This window comes from Amblyomma americanum, chromosome 7, assembly GCF_052857255.1.
Source record: "Amblyomma americanum isolate KBUSLIRL-KWMA chromosome 7, ASM5285725v1, whole genome shotgun sequence".
Taxonomy (NCBI): domain Eukaryota; kingdom Metazoa; phylum Arthropoda; class Arachnida; order Ixodida; family Ixodidae; genus Amblyomma; species Amblyomma americanum.
The window spans coordinates 10,132,649-10,147,629 of NC_135503.1; the positions used below are offsets into that span (position 1 = coordinate 10,132,649).

Consider the following 14,981-nt stretch of genomic DNA (forward strand, 5'->3'; position numbering starts at 1 on the left):
GGAATAATTCAAATTTCGCCCCTCATATGGTTAAATATCATTCTATGCACTGGAAATGAATATTGACAAAAATCTTTATGATATTTGTTCGTTTATTCTTCAAAGTTGCCAGCACGCTGCTTTATCGCTGTTCGTGATGCAAGACGCGAACAGATTTATCTGGATTGATCGCGCCCAGGCGGAGTCGATTCTGTGTTGTTCCAGACAATTGTGGTTATTTGCTTGCCGTATCACAAAAGTTTGTTGTCGTTTTAAAATTGAGCGCAGTCGAGGGTGGCAGCTAGGCATTCTGTTCGACAACCACTAAGGACGCTTGTTGCCTTCGCTGCAGCAGAGCCATTCTGTTCACCGTGAGCGCAGGTCTGCCCAATAAACAGTTTCATTTGGAAGCCTTCTTTCGTAGTCTCGCTCACTGCTTGAACTGCCGTCACCACTATGTGACAATATTTGTCTTCTTCCGAGCATGTCAACACAGCCTTTTTTAAATGCCTCGCAACTATGTAGCAACTACTTCAAACAAATCTTAACTTTATTGAGGCAGTTATTTCTGGTCTTTAAGCAGATTATTAAAATATGTTCTGGTATGGTCGGCCAGAAGCATAATACACATGAAGCAGCACATTTAAATGATGAGGGCCAGGCAGTTGTAAAGCATACAAGGCGCTGCCTTTCTTTCACCCCTGTTTCGTTGCTTACCAGTGACAAAAAATATGTAGCACACACTTCTACTGGGGAAAAGCCAGATAAAAAATTTTATCGATTTTATGTTACGCCATGATGTAAACCAATGTCTCTGTTGTTTTAAATTCATTTCATAAGCGTGAAAATCTGAAATGTGACTGTAGAACACACATTAGCCATCATAATCATGCACACAATGACAAGAGTTTGTCATATACCTTTTAGCTCTGATGAGTAAATAGTGAACAAATTTAAGTTATACATGCGTACACCAAGATTTGCATCACTCATTAAATAAGACACTCACCTGTTCAAATTATTCCTCTTGAGATAGCCATTACATTTCTGGCTCCAAGAAATCACGTTGTATTGGTCTTCATATGAAGATGTGTCAGTATAGCTTTTGTATGCATTTAGATTTTGGTCATGAGACATATTAGTTTTAAACAATATCCTTTTTTTTAAATATGCACAGAAAAGATGAACCATGGCAAGCGGTCATCAATATATTTATTATGCAAAAAAAAGCAATCATAAACAATTGTAAAATGACTAGGTCTTCATACTGTGACCACCTTAAGAAGATAGCTGCTACATACAGGTCTCAAGCCAAATGAAATGGCCAGTAGAAGCATTAAACTAATACCTATGATTACATGCTTCAAATATACCACAGTTTAGTGACATCACAAGAATCACAGCAATTGTTCTCGTATGAGGTTGTTTTTTTCACCATTCGTTGTGAACCATATCTGTACGCATGTGTGCATGCTAATGGACTAGTCTCCCACAGGGTAAACATAAATATTGCAACAAGTGGCCAAAAAACGTATGACCCTCAGTCAGATGCTGCTCTCCATTTATGAGATCGCCTGAGCTTCTTCTTGGTTTCCCGTACAAGCGTCTGCTGACTTGTGTACACTGAAAAAGAGGAATACTCCGTTTAGATTCTTTGCTTGCATGAGACCTGTGGCAAAGGCTGAGCACTCCCGCTACATTTGGAATTCAATGACACAGTAATTTATAGCAGCGCATTTCAATAAAAATGCTTACAATGAGTAAAAATTACAAAAGTCAATGCAAACTAAGGAGAGCACAAAAAAGCAATCAAAGAAAAACAATTTTCTCTTGCGACACATGTAAATTCAAAGACAAGTACAAGGACAAAAGGTGCTCTGTGAGGACTGATAGTTTCTCAAGAGCATGGCGGTCACTCTCTTCTCTGCTTCGACAAATGCATCAATGTGCAACCTAGTCGCAAACATGGTAACCATGCAAAGCTGCACTAAAGTTTTTATTAAGTATGTGGACCTCAAAATTTATCTAGTGCCCCAGTTTGGTTGCGCTTATTTGTTTCATGCCAGTGAAATCAAACCTTTTTGTTTTCTTGCCTTGTGGCTTGCTAATCTTCTTTATTTGTGCCATCTTTTTACCAACTGCTAATATATTGCAAACTTTGTGCCACATAGAGCATAAAAGGGTACAGCTTTTAAGTTCTATGCTACAGCATTTCATGAAAACAGTTGAAAATTTTTTCTGCATCAGTTTCACAAATTTCCATAATGTGGTTCATACCTTCATCATACTTGCGCAAGTTCATGGGAGAACACGTGATTGAGTTCCCTTGGCTTGATGATGTCAGCTGCCCACGATACGTCATTGATCCAGTGACGCTTGGAAGCCGGATATCCAGATGCGAGCCTTTTTCTGTCACAATCTGCAGTCATGGATTGCAAACGTAAGTTGTTGAGTAACTCTTATTTCATAGTGGAATTGCCTGGCAAGTGGGAGGGGGCTAGTTTCTAATACAGTGGTATAGGCCCCGTATAACTCCATTCATCGTATATTAAGAGCAACAAGTTCATTAAGACAGTGCTGCACAGGAGATATATGAATGGTACATGCCTTTTCATTCATGGCGTAGAGCTTAGATGTGATATCCCTAGCAATCAGCAGCGAAACAACTGTTGCAAGCTGAGGCTCTTTGATGAGCAAGTACTCCAGATTAGAACGCTGCCAAAACAGGTATCGACAGGGTGTCACAGCCAGTATGGACACCTGAAGAAGGAACACAGGGTAATTAGCAAGTGCTACACAATGGTTGCTAAAGAATATATGACATCGAAATTACCAGTAGGTCACAATGGTTAAGGAAAACCAATTACAGTCACAGTCCCCGCGTTTTCATTCTGCTGGGAAGGCAGGGGCCCAATTAGCACCCTCTCCCTTTTTCGTTAGTTGATCTCCCTTCCCCCCTCCCCCCCTGCATGCATGCTCCTTGGTAAAAGGCATATACAGGCGGGAAGGCTAGATATGCAAACATCAATTTTATTCATCTCTAGTCGAGCGAACATGCTAAAAAGAAGGACCTCATGGTCTAAGATATTAAATAAATAAATGAACAAAATACACTGAAAAATATGTGAACTCTTGGCAGACATTCATAACGTCCTTAGTTGAAGTGAGGGAAATCATTGGGCAACACAAACATTTCCACAACAAGCTAAGAATTTAAAAATTTAAAAAAAGATTTTAAACTTTTCGTGTCTAAGGAACACTGGGCAGTACAAACATTTCCACAATTAGCTAACAATTCAAAGTTTATAAACTGCTTATAAACTCATCTTTCAAAAATGTAAAAGAACTACCAAACTCTATATAAAACAGAAAGACCGAAACAAACGTCAAAGAGCAAAGGTTGTAATAATGAATCAGCAGCAACATGGGGTATTGAATGCCGATTTTATGGGAGGGATTACTCTGATGGAGTTCACTGTCCATCAGTTTATACGAAGGCTACCTCGCAATCAAGAATGTGTTTCTTCAATCAGTTGATCTCCAAATAAAACGCGCGGTGATGTCACTGAGATTGACTCTGCAGACGAGTTCTCTCTGCCCATGGAGAAGTGCTATGTGATTTAACCGCACTGGTCTCATTGTTGACCTTAGCTATGTTTTGACACGATGGAGGCGTGAAAACGATCACTCAGTTGTGCATGCGCGACATTCATACTTGACGTTTCGGGACAAGGCTTGATTTAGGTGTTTGGGGAGGGTTCGAAGTCTTAGAAAAAACTGTGCACCAAAGAAAAATCTGCTCTTCACGTGGCCACTCATTTTATTCCGCATAGTGATTTGGAACAAGAGATGTTTCGAAAGCTCTCGTTGCCAGTCGGATCCCTTGATGATGAACTGAATCTAAAACTCATATAGTATTGTCATCCTTCTCCTTTGTTTGTGGGAAAGAAATCTATGTGCCCGCGGCAGCTTATGGCAATGCTGTGCTTAAAACATTTAGGCAACTAGTTTTGTAATACATTTGTCGAAAACTGTACAGAAGAAGACATGCTGCCCCCCCCGACCCCATCGCTCGATCTCTGGGGGTGGGGGAAGCTGGAGCCCCTCGGCCTGCTCGCCACAGTCAACGCCTATGACTACAGCTGACTTAGTTAACAATGAGAGTCACACATCGTGTGTGCAGCCTAGGCCTCATGCATATGATTCCAATGAATTTAAATTAAGTACTCTATAAGAAAGGATAAAAGCACTTCATTTAATCAAAAATCAATAGTGAATTTTTATCTATATTTAAATTGCTCTGATGCAAACTGCTAGAACTCTTAATTACTAACAATGAACTTCACCTTGTTGACTATCACATTCCTTTACTGACAGCTAGTAAAGACAAATGAACGATAATCTGATCTCTGCAAGAAATAAGGGAACAGCGTTTTTGCATGGCAGTGAACTTACCTTGAATTTGTCACCAACACCAGATCGAGTAGACTCAAATTCTGGAGAATCCAAGAACTGACGGGGGTGTATGTAATGTAAGAAATGATGGTCTGTCAATACGCTGACCCTGAAACATATAAAACACTTCAATTTCATGACTTTGAAAAAAAACAGTTGAATATGAACAATTTTGCAGAGTGATAGTGCGCACATTATGTTATATTCAAAGCAGTCTGAGTCCAAGTTACAAATACAATGTGTCTAATCTATTATAGAAATTAATCTATTATAGAAATATTATAGAAATTAACGTGAAATATTTGGAGCTAATAATAACCTTTGTTAACTGGCTTATCTTTTAATTATCTGAAAGTTCCACAATAACTTGACCTAAATTAACTACAACAAATATACCTGATAATCTTGACAGATGTGTTTCAATACAGAAACTCAAGACTATGGCAGCATGCAAAGTGCAAGTGCACCATGATGATATAACTCATGACCACATTGCAACTTCTAAGCATTTATTTCACAACAAAAAGAAATTTGTATGTGAATATAATAATCTCAGCAGCCACAGAATTATACAGACATTATACAGAATTGGACATTAAAAAAAAATTTCAACATCTTGTTTTCAAATCTTTCTTGCATATTTGCATAATTCACACTACAAAAAACCATACATAGCGCTCTCAAAGATGCATCTTGAAGTTTCAGCGTGCAATGGTGGTCTGGCTGCAGAAGATGACATGACAAGCGCAAGCAGAATAGATTCGGTGGCTTCACGACTGAATGCCGACGGCACCCTGTCCCTCTTCCGCCTGGCCGAGCGGTCCTATTAAAGATATATTTGTGGAAACCTGACGCAGACTTCTGTCTGGGATTCTTCTGCGGCCAGATCACCATGCCACACTGCAAATTAACATCAAAAACATTTACTTCACCGATGACGAGAAAAATATTACTAACTTTCCTGCAATCAGGAGACCAAGACGGTCTGTCTTTGTCAAGTTTTGCATGGCGTAAGCTTCTCCAGCGTGAAGGTTACATATCTGGGCATACTCAAGGCTAACCAATTTCTTGAACAGCAGCCGTGGCACCTGACAAAAAAAGTCAGAATTTATAACCGTGCACATTCACTTTCACCTGAAACTGCAGCCATTAATTTATTTCCAAAAATTCACATGTACAAAGAAAAGCAATGCCTGCTAAATTAAATAGAGGCTAAAACCCTAAGTGGACATGTGAGAATAGTCAGTGTTATGAGTGAGTGAGGGAATATTATATCAACAAGATATATGAGCAGAAATTAAACAATAAGTTTTATACATTTAAATTATTTAAATTATTTTTTTTAAGTTGAAGGTGCACCATAAGCTTCGAGGCAAGTTGTAGTGCTGGGCTCCAGAATATGAGTACACAATTGTCATTGTATTTCAGCTAAATGCAGCTACTGCAAATGAGTTTAAACCAATGAACTTGCCTTCCAAAGCAGGACACCACAGTTACTAATTACAGTAAGTTATACATAAGGGTTGGACATCTCGGTTTTTATTTTTTGAAAATTTGGTCGACTTTTTCGGTGGTCATTTCAGAATGCAAGTTGCGGTTTTCTTCTGCGAATATTATTTTCGACGAATCAGTTACTGACTTTTTTGCGTGAGTTAATGCGGCAATCCTGTGTGGACAGAAGTCACTTGGAGTCTATCTTGGTATTTTTGTCAGCATGAACAGTTCATTTAACAGTCATTAGCAGAATTTGCCAGTAATTTTTAGACTTGGAGGTATGGTTTTAGAAGGAATTGCTTTGTTCATTAAAAAAGTAATGCAAGTTTAATGAGACGTCAGCCAGCAGACAAGAATGCAAGTGGAAGCTTACTTCTAAGAGCTAGGTCGACAAGTTTTCTTTGTGTTGTTGCATAATGGGTTCAGCTACAGAGCGCAGCATCACGTGGTCCGCGTATTTATGGCAGTGATAGAACTACAGCTCGATCATCGCAGCAGACCGAACATAACACTTTTAATGATGACCATGTACGGTTCCGTATCAGTGTCTCATATGCAGTTGACAAACCTACTTAACTGACTAACAACTCTAAGCAGGTGCTGATAGCGAAAAAACACTGTTTAGCTAGCTAGCTTTGAGGAGGTGGTGCTTCCCGGTGTACAGAGGCATGTGAGCAAGCGGAAAAATGCTTCAAATCGTACAAATGTGCAACTTATCTAACGATACCACCATCTCATCATGTCCCTGTATTCCCTATTCATTAGTTTTCAAGTTTGACTGAGTGTAACTTGTAGTCGACAGCCAGCCAGCTATGCCTTGCATGCCAAGAATACTGACCTTTCTTGCATGAAACCGAATTTGAATTGAAACTAAATTCGGCGCACTTTCATTGTTTGGTTTTTTCGGTCTAAACGTAGAAATCTAATCCCTCGTTATACGTATACCGAGGCTCCTGGTAAAATACGTAGAAGGACTTTGTTCCTTTTTCAGCTAAAATTTTTTTTTACTCCAGCAACTTTTTCTCTGCATGTTTATAATTACATGCCATACACAATGACGACTACAATTGTACTTTCAAAGGCACAAGTACAGCCTTCCATATTTTTGATAATATCCAGGCAGCGCCAACTGCCTATTGCTACTGTGCTGGATGGTGAAGGCGAGAGAAAGAGGGTGAGGCTGGGGCATGCGCACAAATCCTGCTGTGGGGGGAGCAGCGTCTAGTAGGCTATTCTTGGTGCACAACCCCGCAGCAGCGCATTTATTAGCAGCGTGCGTGAGCGTTCTTTCTCTGTTCTACTGCACGTATCTGGCTCTGGCTGCCCATATAAGTGCCGCGTTTTGAGTACAGAGCTCCACCTCGGCTGCATTTGTGGGCACTGTCCAGAGAGTGTTAATTGGTTTTTATGTTGTTAAAGTGCCGGCATTGAAGGTCCTCCAGAATTCGTTTTAAAGTATTAGCTGCTTATGAGACACATTCCAATCATGCGTAGCTACCCCCAACCACAGGGAGCTCTATGCTGTGCGCAGGTAATAATAATAATAATATTAATTCGGTGGGCTCAACTCGTGCCTGGCTCCTCTTGCCAACTTCATTGCCATTGGGTGAGACGCGCAGCTCGTAGGAAGCTGCCAAATGCTTCGAAATACCACCCAGACCCTCTGTTCACTTCTGTACAGGGTAGGTATAGTTATAAAAGGAAAGGCACAGAAGCGTCTCACCGTGGATGAACACCTGAATAGTGCACAGTATATGAAGGAATCAAGGAATAGGTGGAAGGGGAGAGTTTTGGAAACAAAGCGTTAAGTGCGCTCTCTTTGGGTTTCACAAGTTACAAAGCATAGCATAAGCATAGTAAATTGTGAATTTTAAAATTTGTAAGAGTTATAAATTCCTGAAGCGACACAAGGGCTACGAGTCATGCCGTAGTGGAGGACTGCGGATTAATTTCTTTATGTGCAGTGACATCACACAGAACATGGGCGCAGGCATAGTAATTATTTGCAATTCGATTCGTAACAATTGCAACTGCAACTCTTTCCTCAGATTTTCGCTATTTATTGCAAATGCGTGCTTGTTTCAAGGTACGGCTCCACAATGTATCGGGTGGCCAGTTGAAATCAAGCAGGCGTAACAGCTTGGTGTTCTGCTGTGCAGTAGCGATGAATGGGAGCTGGGGGTTAGTAGTATTGGTGCATGCCCTGACCCTTGCCCTCTTTCTGGTATACTTTGCTCCTGCGCAGGCGGTTGACACTTCCCAGATATTATAAAAGATTTGGAGGGCTCTGTACATCCATTGACACTTGCAGTGTAATGACTCGCATTACAAAATCAGTGAAACTGGAGCAACCTACAGATATTCTTACCTGCAAAGGCTGAAACATCAGCACATATATGTCTTCCAACTCCCTGGGAAATTTGACTTGTCTCATGGTGTACAGAAGGAACATGGTTTGAACCATGTTGAGTATCATGAAACTAAAACTCCATGAGAACATGTCAGGAGCACATATCACATTCCATGCCCATGTGGAATTAAGCAGAAATCCTGGAAGAGAAAAGGAAAAATTGTAAATAGACAAATAGAAGAATGAATAGAATTTTGTTTCATGAAGAGAGGCAATATATATATATATATATATATATATATATATATATATATACACACACACACACACCACTCAAAAGTTTACAGAATTTGTTTCCTGTTTGCAAAGGACTGCACCAATGATACATACCCCTAGGCATCTCCAGAATGGTTAATCCGTTCATATGCGCTGTACACAATTGTGCAGACAGCAAACTCACAGCTTTTCTTGAGTGTGCTGCACCTAGGACTGATTTCATTGTTTCAGTCGAATTTAGCATCCTTCTTGTCACAAATAAGTTGGAATGTGAAAAACTGCACTCAAATTTCGCAATACTACCGTAATTGTCCGTAATCATAGTTTTTTGTGCCATACAGTGAATGACATCACATTGCACCATTGTCACTGACTTGTTATGATGTCATGCTCATATGATATGCCATCACTATGCTAATTAGTCTTGGTGCTACCTAATTACTATTATGAGGTATGCTAATTATCATTAATGATGTGAAATCATCATCATCATGTGACTTGTTGGCTCGTGGCGTCACACGGTGCCCTTTCTTGCAGACATGACCTTGAGACTGAGCCATCTAATGCTTTTGCATTAATAAACTAACCATAATAATAAATATTAATTGGTTTTGGGGGAAAGAAAATGGCACAGTATCTGTCTCACATATCGGAGGGCAGCACTGTAAGGGAAGGGAGTAAAAGGGAGTAAAAGAAGACAGGAAGAAAGAGGTGCAGTAGTGGAGGACTCTGGAATAATTTAAACCACCTGGGGATCTTTAACGTGCACTGACATTGCACAGCACACCTCAGTGTTTCGCCTCGATCGAAACGCGGCCATCGCAGTCGGGTTCGAACCTGGGTACTCCGGATCAGTAGCCGAGCGCCCTAACCACTGAGCCACCGCGGTAACCATAGTGCTATCTCCTCTTTTGCGAGACACTATACTATATGCCCTGTTTGCAGTTATGAATTTGCTTTGTCTGCTGTAAAATCCTTCAAAGTATTTGTTCCATAAGGCAACTGCATAATGAGTAAAAAGAAAATGCTTTAAAATTGCTTCTGAAGACGAATTAAACAGAATGATGCAAGCAGTGGGCCAGAAAATGTGCATACATGCACCACGATATAGTGTGCCAGCTCATTCAACACTCATCAGTGAGTGTTCTGCTTTCATGGAAGCAACTGCCACTTTAAACCACAAGTAGTCATCGCACGTTACAGTGATTTTTATTTGTTCTCTAAACTAAAAACAGAGTTGACTGGGATCGAGAAATTTTAACACTGCATGCATGCTGACATTCCAAGCAGGGCATCCATATATTAATTAAGAGAAGGATATGGCCAAATAACTCCAGAATTACATTGGTGTCTCCTGCTCCTGTACTTGCAAGTGACACCTTTGCATGTTTAAGTCATATGGTTTGTTGCAAAAGTGATAATTATAGTGACAGAGGGTTCTCAAAACTCACCTAGAATGAGAAGGGCATGTAGAAAGAGTATTCCATATCGGCCATTTGGAGCGAGATAGGATATGCAGAAGCAGGTGTTGGCCAGTTGAAATAGCACATGTTGAGGCTGTTTCCAAACATCGCAAGTTGTGTCTCCAAAAAGGCTCGGAAGCGAAATGTTCCGCATGGTGTACGCCTGGACGCTTGCATTGGCTAGCATGGCCGCTGTAGGAACTGAACTGCGGCCGACCTGCATTGAGTAGCATGAAATCAGCGCACCACAAATTGGGAAAACTCATCCTATGCGTGTTGCACACAAGCAAGTTCATTTTTGAAGCAAAAACAAAAAAACCCACTTCGCTGAGCCACCAGTGAGGTTCGAACTCACGACCCCTGGTTTACGAGACCAGTGCTCTAACCACTGAGCTATGGTGGCGGCTGCTGCGGAGAGTCCTAAACATCCATTAAATATCCTATCGAGCTTTTTTAACACTACTACTTGCTTTGGAATTGTATTTCCCACAAGTAACATTGGACAAAGGACCGGCATGCATGTACCGCACTAAACGCGTAGCTGCATGCAAGTAGTCGAGTAACATCGTGTAAGGAGCGTTCCGATGCGATATACGTGACAGCAAAACGTTACGCACGCATCGAAGTTGAGCTCGCTTCATAAACGCCTTTGTAATAGATATTCAAATTCAAGTGACACTGACCGATTCAAGAAATGACCAAACAATAGCTATTGAATAGAAGTAATCACCATTACAGCGCAGTTATCCCATTGTATGTGCGGTAAACTTTGTCCGGCCGTGGCGCGACTGACGAAGCGCAATGCGGAACCATGTGCGGAATTATGGAGGCGTGATCCCGGCAGCACCGACAGTCTTCAGTAATAAGCACTGCTCACGGAAAGAAGCAATTTAATTCAAGCCGCGAGTCATGGAGAGTAGCATAGGCCACTCGAGTTTTCATTCCCATTCTATTATGGCCCTCATTTTTTTTTTTTTTTGCTTCTCAACATTACGGTGACAAACATAGCAGACAGCTTCTGCCGAGCGACTTCGGTGCTTAACTCACAGCAGCGTGCAGCTTTTATTTTTAATCTAGACTAGCAGGCACCTCATGCGTAAGAAATATTTCAGTAATTCACGCAGTAAACTCGCAAAAAAAACTAACAATAATAATGAAGCGGGAGAGATCCACGCGTGAGAACTTAGCGGTGAAACTCGAATATTACAGGCGCTATTTCAGACATATAAATCGAGTAAAAACGAACCTCATCAGCAGTAAATCCATGCATTTAGCTGAAATGTCGGGCACATCATCCTTGAGAAGTACAGTTATTCGAGAACAATAACAACCAAAACATATGTTCGCGCATGGCGACCAAGCAGTGGAGGACAGCCAGATCCCCATCGATCGCCTCGACGTTCCATAGGAACTTCACAGTGTTATTGATAATATAATAAAATATATTCATTAGTAGTGCGGTATTATCAATGCGTTACTGACCCTGTTATATTAATTTTTGCTAAATTGCAGTAAAAAAAAATGCTTTTTACAACTAGCGCTAACGTTATTCAACGGCGAAAAACTTTTTATGAGCCTTAAAGCAAGCCTGTGTGGGCAGCCGGTCACTATTGCATGATGCCTGTTATTAGAATGATCCAAGCAAGTAACAACAAGCTTGTATTCCTCGCCGTTAGGTGGCGGCACGAGTTTTATCTTTGAGCGCCTAGTTTATTATCAATCTTTTTGGACGCATGGTGAGAGTTATGATTCTAATAGAGATATAAATCGTGAAAACTTGTTATTTTAAACCTATGCGCGTATTAGTTTTCAAGCGTGTGTTTATGGAAAGATTTTACCGCTATATTTATTTGTCCTAAGAAATTTTTTTTGGTTTGCAGCGCCCTCTGAGCAAAAGGCGTTGGGTTGCAGCTGACAGCAACGTCAAAACGAGAACTGGCGGCTTGGTGTGTTCTCGTCATAGTTGGTTGTGTAGGTGTGGTCGCGCGAGAAATGTTTACACGCATGCGCAGCTGATCTGTAATCTGACATGGCGGATGATCCGCAGCTCGCCAGCCCCAAAAGAAATACGTCGGGTGAGTAATGATTTTTCTAATCATATTTTGAAACGGTGCCTCACGCAGTGAGTATTCGTGTTTGCTGACTTCGCAGTGCGTTCGACGCAGATGTCTTCCGGTGTACTGCCGAAGACTGGTGTCTTACGTTAACCCTAAAGAAATCTGCGATGATATTTCATTCAGGGTGTAAATTGCTTCGTCTTCTGATCCGATTCTCATGCAGAAGATAGCGTCGACGCAGTGAATCTGTTTATCCCAGTATATCCTCCAAATCGCCAATGGCGCTTTCTTTTATTGTCGGCTCGCAACTGCGCCCATGCATCCTATTAGGTGGCATGCGGTTTACTCGAGCTCTGGAGCGAATATGAAATCATCCCGATGAGTGGGATCGTTGCATGTGACAGCGCACAATGCTTCGTCTTTGGCATACGCAGAAAGGTGTGGTGATGTAGTGACACACAATTATATCGATGAATTGGTTTTACTTGACTGTCCGTGTCATTTCTTTCTCTGGTTTTAGCAGCGCTCATGTCGATCAAAACTGAAAATGCCGGTCTGACGCTTCCTGTGACAAGTCCCTGCGATACGCACATTCGTTTCGCCAGCCACACATCTTTATCACCGAAATGAAGAAAATCGAGGCTGGTGAAATCTGAAGTTCCCTGGCTTCTATTATTTTCGCGACGGTACGTAGGCTCTGGTCTTGCGTCATGGTCGTTTGAGAGATACACGACGCCCGCAAGCCACCTTTTTTATCGTGGAATACTTGCTGAGGTTACCGTTTTGTCCTCGCTTTTTTGCTAGTTTTATTTGCCCTTGAATCGTAGCTAGCAGGTCTTGCCCTGCATTTCGCTGCCGGGGATAAATAAATCTAGCCTGAATGGATGTCGCTACGCTGCCGGCATACCTGAAAGGTCGTACGCGCGTCCTGTTTATGTGGGGAAGGGGACCTCGGGCGGCACTACGGGATTACGAACGCTGATAAATTGTGTTCGGATCGAATTTTTCTCACACTGGAATGCTTCCGTTGGATCGCCAGCTGATTTCATTTCAGGCAATATACGGCGAGGAGGCGCCTCATTCTTTAATCCGTTAAGCTATTTTCTTGTCTCTAAGCGCTACAGTCAGCTACTAGCTCAGATAGGGGCTTGGTCTCACCTGCTTCTGGTACAGGTGCCGTTTTTGAGCATGACTGCTTGTTTTTTGTATTTTTGTTAACCCTCGATCTGCCGTAACATCCGAATAAAATTAACTGTAGCTGTCGACTGTGCTTCAAGTGAATAACCTTTCTTCTGGTAGCATATGAATTCCTTGGCGCGATCATGGGATGGAACTCATCGCTATTTTTGCGTGCACAGCTTTTTCTTTGCCTCTGCGGTGTTTCCCGGCGATTTGGCGCGTGCTTGCTCACTTATGCTGCGGCCAGCTTGCCTCTGCATCCGGCAAGGCCGGCACCGAAAGTAGAGCGTATTGCATTCTTCATTTGATGTGTGGCGAGGGTGGTCATTGATAGCCGTAGATAAGGTGATGAAATAACCTTTCAGTAACGGGTCAAGGTGGCGCGGTTGTCTGATAAGCGACTGTATGGTGACAGGAAAATGAAAATATTTATTTAGAATATCTGTTCGGTTTTGTGCAATAGCACTGCGTACTAGGCTTACGTAACAGGAACAAAAGTACAAAGCGTGATAAATGAAAACAGGCAAAAATAAAATGCAAAGGACGCTGAATTATACTCCTCTGTATAGCGCGATGCGTACGCAATCGCAAACTATCTCGATTTTTGGTGGAAGCGACGGCATGCAGGTGATCATTCCGAAGTAAAATGCCATAAAGCAGCTCAGAAGAAACGAAACTACGTCTGGGGGGGGGGGGGGGGGGGGGGGGGGTCGATGGACTAGTTTTCTTCTAGTTTCTTTTTTTCTTTTTCGGAAAACATTTCCTACGGACCTCTTTCATGGGGTGATTGATATATTGTGCTATGGCTGTGCCCTAAAAAGTAATTTAGAGTTTACCTTCTCTTTTTGTCAGTCAGGGCATTAATTTACTAATAGTTAACGCACAAGTGGTCGTTAAGTACTGGTAACCACTTATAGGTAACCGCGCAGAAGGAAGTGCTATCGCCAATTACAAATATTTGCGGGAATTATGTGATGAAACTGTTTGACAAATTCGCAAGTGGAATTTTATTTCTGAAAGATGGGTTTCAAACGCTGCGTTGCGCAAGTTCAGGCGAGGGGGCGGGGCATCATGTGGTCTGCGTATTGACCATAATGAACTGCCGCTTAACCGTCGTGGTCACCAGAGGATGACGCGTTTTCGTGACGCTTATGCATGCTTTCGGTATCCTTGCATGCAGTGTAGAAACCTGCTTACGCAGGTAACTGGCCAAAGCGGGTGATGACAGTGAACAGCGCTGCGCTAGCAGTCGACGTTTGGCGACCATCTGAAGCCTCCCTGTCTGTAGAAGGCAGGTGATGTAGCTGGGCAGTGCTTCACAACGCACAGCTGCGCTACTTAATCCATCCAACAGTGCACTGTCTTACCTCGCCCCTGGGTACCCGCACTTAGCGAACTCCCTCCACTGACTGAGTCTGCTCCTTCGATGACCAGCTAGCTGCGGCGTGCCTGGCAGGATACTGACTTTTTGCGGGGGAAACCGTATTTAGAAAATTGTATTCGGCGTATGTTTTGCCCATTTTTTTCTCATTCATTTAAAACCCCATCTTTTTTTTTTCTATTTGTACCTCCCAACTCCCTTTGTGCCCCGAGACAATAAATAACGTTATCAGAAAAAAAAATCGCAAAGCTCCGCCCTTACCTATATCTTGCCGCTTGAAGTATGAGTGGATACGGGGCAATCTGGGCGGGTGCTATGGAGTTATGAGAAAACGAACCTGACCATCG

At 42.0% G+C, this 14,981-nt stretch overlaps 2 protein-coding genes and 1 non-coding gene across 41 annotated transcripts in view; 1 reads left to right on the forward strand and 2 right to left on the reverse strand.

Annotated features, from left to right (window-relative positions):
• Positions 1-1,173: 1,173 nt before the first annotated feature.
• LOC144098424 (popeye domain-containing protein 3-like) lies at positions 1,174-11,413 on the reverse strand. The gene is made up of 8 exons (XM_077631040.1): positions 11,264-11,413; positions 10,006-10,234; positions 8,297-8,478; positions 5,392-5,522; positions 4,435-4,543; positions 2,587-2,739; positions 2,257-2,398; positions 1,174-1,602 (listed from the first exon to the last, which is right to left on the reverse strand). The coding sequence occupies exons 1-8, from the start codon at positions 11,285-11,287 to the stop codon at positions 1,520-1,522; spliced, it is 1,053 nt and encodes a 350-aa protein (XP_077487166.1). The 5' UTR covers positions 11,288-11,413; the 3' UTR covers positions 1,174-1,519.
• Positions 10,348-10,420, reverse strand: TRNAT-CGU (transfer RNA threonine (anticodon CGU)). Its single transcript has one exon. It is a non-coding gene; the product is annotated as a tRNA-Thr (tRNA).
• A 525-nt stretch (positions 11,414-11,938) lies between the features above and the next one.
• LOC144098425 (uncharacterized) overlaps positions 11,939-14,981 on the forward strand; it is an 88,875-nt gene continuing 85,832 nt past the window's right edge. For 27 of the 39 annotated variants that reach the window (XM_077631064.1, XM_077631067.1, XM_077631071.1 and 24 more), the window contains exon 1: positions 11,940-12,092. In XM_077631064.1, coding sequence (XP_077487190.1) covers positions 12,047-12,092 — 46 coding nt within the window. In that variant the 5' untranslated portion in view covers positions 11,940-12,046. Of the gene's footprint in view, positions 12,093-14,981 lie in introns of all 39 variants that reach the window. The other 12 variants (XM_077631041.1, XM_077631043.1, XM_077631045.1 and 9 more) reach the window with 1 other exon arrangement.